The sequence below is a fragment of the Sardina pilchardus genome, chromosome 3 (assembly GCF_963854185.1).
Source record: "Sardina pilchardus chromosome 3, fSarPil1.1, whole genome shotgun sequence".
In the NCBI taxonomy this organism is placed as follows: Eukaryota; Metazoa; Chordata; class Actinopteri; order Clupeiformes; family Clupeidae; genus Sardina; species Sardina pilchardus.
Window position 1 is genome coordinate 11,628,025 of NC_084996.1, and position 7,500 is coordinate 11,635,524.

At 49.4% G+C, this 7,500-nt stretch overlaps 1 protein-coding gene across 1 annotated transcript in view; it reads left to right on the forward strand.

Moving 5' to 3' along the window:
* Positions 1–4,699: 4,699 nt before the first annotated feature.
* Positions 4,700–7,500, forward strand: part of LOC134075879 (protein shisa-8) — a 63,186-nt gene continuing 60,385 nt past the window's right edge. The window contains exon 1 of the mRNA XM_062530911.1: positions 4,700–5,298. Within this exon, the coding sequence (XP_062386895.1) occupies positions 4,700–5,298 (599 nt within the window). The remainder of the gene's footprint in view (positions 5,299–7,500) is intronic.

The following is a 7,500-nucleotide window of genomic DNA, read 5'->3' on the forward strand; positions in this document are numbered from 1 at the left end:
TAGAATGTGAAGCTATTGCCTTGGTCTGCTGTCTTGTATACGGAAAGAGAGGGAGAAAGAGATATGGAGAGAGAAAACAGGAGGAAAAGAAAGAGGCAAAATGGAGGGACACATGAACAGGGTGGCTTGACAGATGCAGAGGGAGCTGGAAACTCAGAACCAGAGAGACAAAGAGAGTAAGGGGAGAAAGATGGCAAGAGGGAGGGTTAGCACGGGAGACGGAGAGAGTGGGGATAGAAGGAGAGAAGGAGAGAGAAAGAGCCTGCAAGTGTTTGTGCTTTGCCAAAAAACGCTGCTAACTGAATTTGGGTAAAGAGGGTTAGCCGGGGTTATGCTGAAGAGAGGGCTGCGCGGGGAATAGAGATGGGAACGAGAGAACATGGCAGGGGAGAAAGAAAGAGAGATAAAAAGTGAGGGATGAGGGAGGAGAGACTACAAAGGCCACAGAATTTTTAAAAAGTCTCCCAAACTTAAAAATAATTCTTCAAAATATGAATATTCAAGTGGAGTATAATGTCATGGACTTTGAAACAGAATAAAATATTTAGAAGCATCCCTACGCAATTTTGCAATTATTCTGATGAGGAGGCATATTCGGCTGGTATGCTGAAGACCCAGCGGCGCTTCGCTGGCTAAATCTAGTTCATGTTTAACATTACATCTGAAGACTGTTCAAAATTCAACATATCGTGCCTCTGTCTCTTTTTTTTCTCTCTCTCCCTCTCTCCCTCTCTCTCTCGGTTCATTTGTTCTGTTTTTATGTTTCCTAATGTCCCTCCAATCTGCTTTTCTCTCCTCTCAAATCTCTCTGTCTTCTCCTGTCACAGGCTGCTGATTTTCTCCGTGTCTACTCAGTCTTCAAGTGTGTGTTATGTCTTATTTCTACTGCTCCACTCCTCCTTTATGCCTCCACCTCTCCTCCATGCTCGTTTCTCTCTTCCGTTCTTCTCTCCTTTCTTCCCTTCTGTTCCATCTCCCCCTTCTTCCCTCTCAATCAAGACTGCAGCACACTGACAGGCACACATAAAAAACAAGCACACACACACACACACACACACACACACACACACACGCTCACGCGTGCGCACACACACACACACACACACACACACACACTCATACACACACACACACACACACGCATACACACACACACACACACACACACACACACACACACACACACAAACATACAGTTGCATAGCCTGCCTTTTCAGTCTGCCCCACTGCACTCATCTGTTGAAACAAGAGAGAGAAAGAGAGAAAGAAAGAGAGAGAATGAGGGAGACAGGGAAAGAACGACAGACAGTGAGACAGAAACAGAGAGAAAGAAAGAGGTTAAAAGAGAAAGAGAGATAGCATGATTGTGGGAGAGTGTGTATCAGACAGAGACAGAGACAGAAAGAGAGAAGAGAGAGATAGCAGAGGAGAGAGAGAGAGAGAGAGAGAGAGAGAGAGAGAGTGTGTGTGTGTCTGTGTGTGTGGTGAAGAATGAACGGTGCATGGATAGGTAAGATTCTAATGGAAGGTCAGAAAACAGATATCACAGGCTGGCCAAAGTAAACATATTAGAGCAGGCAGACCAAATGGTAAGGGGAGACAGGGGGATAAAAAAAGAAAGCAGAGTTCGAAGAGAGACTAAATGAAAAAGAAGGAGAGATCTAAAGAGAGGAATTGGGGAAGAGAGAGAAAGACAAAATATGGGATGGAGAAGAGGGAGGAGGATGTTGGTGACAGCAAAGAAGGAGGGGAGGAGAGAAGGAGGGAGGGAGAGAGAGAGAGAGGGAAGGAGTGTGAGAGAGGGGAGGGGAGATTCAGCCAGCGAGGTGCGTTCATTCGCTCATGAGAGGGAGAGTAAGTGAGTAAGAGAGGGAGGGAGGGAGAGAGAGGGAGCGAGCGAGCGAATGAGAGAGAGAGAGAGGGAGCGAGGGAAAGGGAGAGGAGAGAGCGTGCGAGACATTTACATTTAGTGCTGCCCGTGTGTAGCCGCACTGCTCCACTGGAACAGAGGATGTGGACGACTCCGCGGACGAAAGAACGGATTGCACTCTGAAGAGGAGAGACGTGCAGAGGGAAAGGGAAAGAGAGAGAGCAAAAATGGGATTGGAATAAAAAATGGTTCTCTTTCTGTTGGGTCGTCCCCTTTGCTCCAGTCTCATTTGCTTTGAGAGGAAAACTTCCCAGGCAGAGAGACAGAGGAAACGCACACATATTGCGATATATCTATAAAATTCCTATACATATATCAATATATGCCTGTTTTCTTAAAAGCTGGCTTTGGGTAAGGACTGAGTTTCAATCTCATATGTTCCAAAACGGGCTAATTTGCAGAATTGTGTCTCTGATACAAATCTGCATATTTGACAAAAAAAAAACAACAACAAAAAAAGACATGTTGCATTTCAATGTGCATTTTTAAATATTTTGCACAACAGAGAGGAAAAAAAAACATATTTGGTGGCTACAGTAGACTCAAAAGACAGAAAATGCTTTTTAAAAAAAAGGCACCAAAAACAGACAGATTTGTTGTCAAATGATTTCTACAGGCTTGGGAAAACAGGATTATATTGCCTCTCTTTGTTCACCGCTGCTGAAGTTGTGACTGCGGCTTAGAGTGCTTGCAGCAAGATGATGTGTGCTGTGGATTTGTGTGGGACTCTGTCACCGGGGCGCATCTCCCTCTTTTTTAAATGTCTACACTGTTCTCACTGTTCAAACAGGCAAACCTGGGCTAAGGCAGAGTGAGCGTGTGTGTGTGTGTGTGTGTGTATGTGTGAGATTCAGAGGGGAGCGAAGAGAGAGAGAGGGAGACAGAGAGAGAAAAAGAGAAAGGGAGGGAAGAGGAGTGTGACAGGTGGAGAGCTGGTGAAAACAGAGAGAAAGAAAAAAAGAATGGCAGAAGAAGAGCACATTTGGGGCCGGGAGACAGCCAACGCAGAGGTAACGCTCAAAACAAAAACAATCAAGGGGAAAACGGCATGCGATGCTAAATTCTAATTGAAATCAATAATTAAAACGAATGAAAATGCGGCAAGGCTGTAATTGTATGCATGAGATTCAGGCTGACTTTGTCAACGGTAAAAGACAAGAAAAGACACTCTGCGCAGGTGTGTGTACGTGTGTGTGTGTGTGTGTGTGTGTGTGTGTGTGTGTGTGTAATGCATATGCACTTGTGTGTGTGTGTGTGCCAGGCTGTGATTTTGGTTCTCACCCTGCACAGAGAGGATCCACTGGTCCCTGTAGATCATGGGTCACGCTAATGGTTCTGTCGACAGGGGTGGCTTTAAAAAGCAAACCGAGTGTCTCTGTAAGAGTCTAGTCTTCCTCTGGGCTAGCCAGAGCATCTCTTTCTCTATCTCTCTCTTTCGCTCTGCTTCTGGAGCCCCTCACCGGACCCAGGGCTTTCTGTGTCCCTGCATGTATGGAGGTTTTTTACGTAACATTTCAATTTTGTCGTTTTGACTTGGGAATGCTTCGTTTTAAAATGGGGATTTCATTTTCCCTTAGGATTGTTGGATCTTGACTTTGGGAGCCTGTTTACACACTAACGTCCATTCTCTTCCTGAGAATAACTGAACACAGCCTCAACAGGTAAGAGCTCTTGAAGCAACAAGCTTTACTCAAACCTTATAGCCAATGAACATTGTTTTTTTTTCTGAACCGCTGAGTAAAAATCAATGAAGTGGATGAAAAACAGACAATAAAAAAAACAGTAATACCAATTACTCTCTTCTGACTCCAGGTAACTAAAGGGGAAAACTATAGTGCACAATGTATGGGCAGACGGGAGCATTTGGATGCTTCCGGAAGGAAAAACAACATGTTAGTGGGAAAGGAATCGTGTCCAGTGGATTATGCCAATTTCACAGCGCTTTGGATCTCTCCTGTCTGAGCACCAAACCAACGTTTGGTGGGATGGTTATCCACCTGAGATGTCTTCGCTCGGAGACGACTCAACAGGGATAAGTGTGACAACGCTCAAATCCGTCTTCAGTTCCTCGGGGTCCCAAGTCGGCCGGCTCGTACTGGATCCGTTGCGCCCGTAAGAAGAAAAATTCTGGAATATTCATGAGAATTCCGCAGGGTGCTCTGCGTCTCAGGTGACTCCCCGCGAACTGGAGACGCTCCAGGGAGCGGGATTTTGCAGAGCGCGTCTCTCTTTTTTTGGCAGCGTCGTGTACGCCTGACGACGGCAGACATGTTTAATTGAAGGAGCGGGCGAATCATTTGGGGAATGCGCTCCTGAAGGAGGCTCGGTGAAGGACTGAGCTGAGGCTCCTGCTTCGGCTTGCTCGCATGCTGCGCACGCACGCACCTCCTCCTCCGCCTCCTGCTCCTCCTCTTGTCCTCCTCCTTGAGGACTTGCTTGCTCTGAAGCACTTAAACTGCCAGTGCGTGAATCCTCCTATGCCTCCAAGACACTGAAACTGAGAATAGTCCCTCTTCTTTGTCTTTGAAAGTCTTTGAAAGTTAATACGTAGTGTAACCACACACACACCCACACACACACACACCCACACACCCACCTGCACACACACACATTTTTTTGTTAGTTTTTTTGTTGTTGTTGGTTGTTATCTACACGTGAGCCGGTGAAAAAATACCTACCTTGGCTGTTGATTTTTGGGCGTAAAGTACACCAGGCCTAGTTGCTGTTGGGGTGCCAAAGCGGGCTGTGGCAGAGCGGGCACTTTGAGTCATGGCTGCCCACGTCGTGCTCGTCTGCCTGGCGCTGGTCCTCGGGTCCGGCTCCCTGGGCCCGAACGGCAGCCCGCGCGCGGCCGTGGACGCCCAGGCGTCGCCCGCCACCGTCGCCACGCCCAATCAAACGGCGCCGCCGTCCTCCTCCGAGTCGCCGGCGGAGGTGACGCTGGCCACGCCGAGCGCCGCCGCGCCCCCCAGCGTGGCGTCCGAGCCCAAGCCCAAGCAGGTCCTGCCCATGGGCGGCAACTGCCTGGGCTACTACGACGTCATGGGCCAGTGGGACCCGCCGTTCAACTGCAACGCCGGCGTCTACCAGTTCTGCTGCGGCTCCTGCTTCTACCGCTACTGCTGCTCCAGCAAGGTGCAGGGCCTGGACCAGCTGGCCTGCTCCAACTACGACACGCCCGTGTGGGCCAACACAGGCAAGCCGGAGCAGCCCGTCACCGAGGCCCAGGAGGAGCCCGAGCGCGACAGCACCCACATGATCGTCTACATCATCTGCGGCGTGGTGGCCATCATGGTGCTGGTGGGCATCTTCACCAAGGTGGGCCTGGAGAAGAGCCAAGGGCGACAACAGGACATGCCCAACTCCAGGTAAGGGCAGGAGAGAGAGAGAGAGAGAGAGAGAGAGAGAGAGAGAGAGAATAAGAGTGAAAGAATGAAAGAGAGAGAGAGAGAGAGAGAGAACGAGTGAAAGAATGATAGAGAGCGAGAGAGAGATACTGGGCCTCTAGTGCTGGTACCAGGGTGTACTGGGCAGGGGGAGTTCAACCTGGGCTTTTATATGGCGCTATTAGAATGAATTGCGATGGGTTTTGGGATTGAGTGGAAAGTGCTGAGGTCTCCCTTTCTGCAGAGCTGCAGCCGCTGGGCTGTGTATGTGTGTGTGTGTGTGTGTGTGTTCTTTTTTTTGCATACCCACAATGGAGAGTCTACGATCAGGGTGTGTGATGGCAATATTTTAGCGTGGATTATTGACAGGAAGTTGGAGCGCTGCCATGCTTGATCTAGAGCAGGAGGGGGTGGAGGGATGGGTGAATGAGAGAGAGAGAGAGAGAGAGAGAGAGAGAGAGAGAGAGAGAGAGAGAGAATAGAGGAGGAGGAGGAGGGGCAAAAGAATGTTCTATTGAGAGTGTGAGCAACGTCAGCCAGCGCAGGAACCGAAACGACCGCTCGCGGGAACGCGGTGGGCGGGAGGTGTCCGTGGCGAGGGGAGCCGCAGGACGGCCGCCAGTGGCCGAGAATTGGGTGTTAATATGCGAGCGCGACGCAGCGCAGGAGCCAGAGCATGGAGCAAATGGGCCGCAGCCTCTCCCTCTCTCTCCAAACAGCCCCCGAGTTCCAGCACCGCGCTCACTCACTCGCTCGCGCCGCGTATCGACTGGCCCAATGACAAAGCCGGCCCATTGAAGGGCAATTCAGCGGCGCGCGGAGAGAGGGGTGGGTGGTAAATTACCTCTGATTTACCGTGGTGCGGCGGGCCGCTTTTTATGGGCCCCTGGTAAATGTGCCCGGCTGCTCTGCAGGACAACGAGCGGACAGACCGTCAGGCGGGGAGGGAGGGAGGGAGGGAGAGAGAGAGGGGGAGGGAGGAGGGGTGGAGAGGGGGTGGGGGGGCAGAAAGCCACATTTTGCCTATTGATCAGCTCTAGGAAACCCAATGAGGCCAACAGGGCTTGCCTAAGTCAACAGCCTCATCGACTGACTAACACCTCGATCTAAAGGTTGTAGGCTGGTGTACAGTGTGCAGACTTACAATTAATTCAGCTAACAAAACCTTCTCACACACATTTTAACACACACACACACACACACACACACACACACACACACACACACACACACACACACACACACTTGCAGAGAGAGCACTGGAAGTGCACACATCCACACAAACTTTCACAAATACCCTCAGGCATGATATGCACATGGTGACTAGCTTGGCCAAGCAACTGATGAACAGTGACATGGAATGTGAATGGCCAAATGATAAGCAGCTTGCTGGCACAAAATTGGGGTTTCTGGACTACAGCCAGGCCGTTTGTTCCCATTGTGCCAAAACACTTATTCAAATAAGTCACCGTCAAACCAAATGCTGTGTAGACAGGTCAGTTAGAATCAGATAGTGTTCTCAGGTAGAAGTAACGTGCAATAGAGAGCGGATGCTATTGCCAACATGAAAGGAATTTTAAACTTTGACGAGCTGGACAGTGAGAAGGAGAAGGGGAGAATGGGAGAGAGAGAGAGAGAGAGAGGGAGAGAGCAAACGAGAGAGAGAACAAAAGCATGTGATTTACTCTGGGGGGTTAGTGCGCAACGACAACATGGACAAAATCTGAATATCAAGCCGGCTGTTGGAGTTGGAGCCTGCGCGCGATATTCCGCGAGCTGTGCAGTCTGCTAACTGTGACATCATTCGCCTTCACCCAGTAAGTTCTCCAAAGTACTGAGTGCTCATTAGGCTACAATGCCAGCAGAAAGCAACTGGTCTCTGAATCTTTAATAGCAAGGTCGACGCTTGCCTGAGAATATGATTAGGGACTCATTTATGTTTTGTTTTTCCAGCAGAAATTAATATTCCGTCCACGTGAATACTGTATGCGTCTGAGCTCACTGAGACGAAAAGGCAGAAATAGACAGATGGTAGGCTGTAACTCACACTTCCACCATTTCAACCGACACCTTTTCATAATATTTTGTGTAGACTGTTGCTCTGTTGTTGCTCCTTATCCAGAATGACTGTCTCCATTACACTGAAGTCGGCAAAGATCTACGGTATGCAAGCGTCCAAGAAAG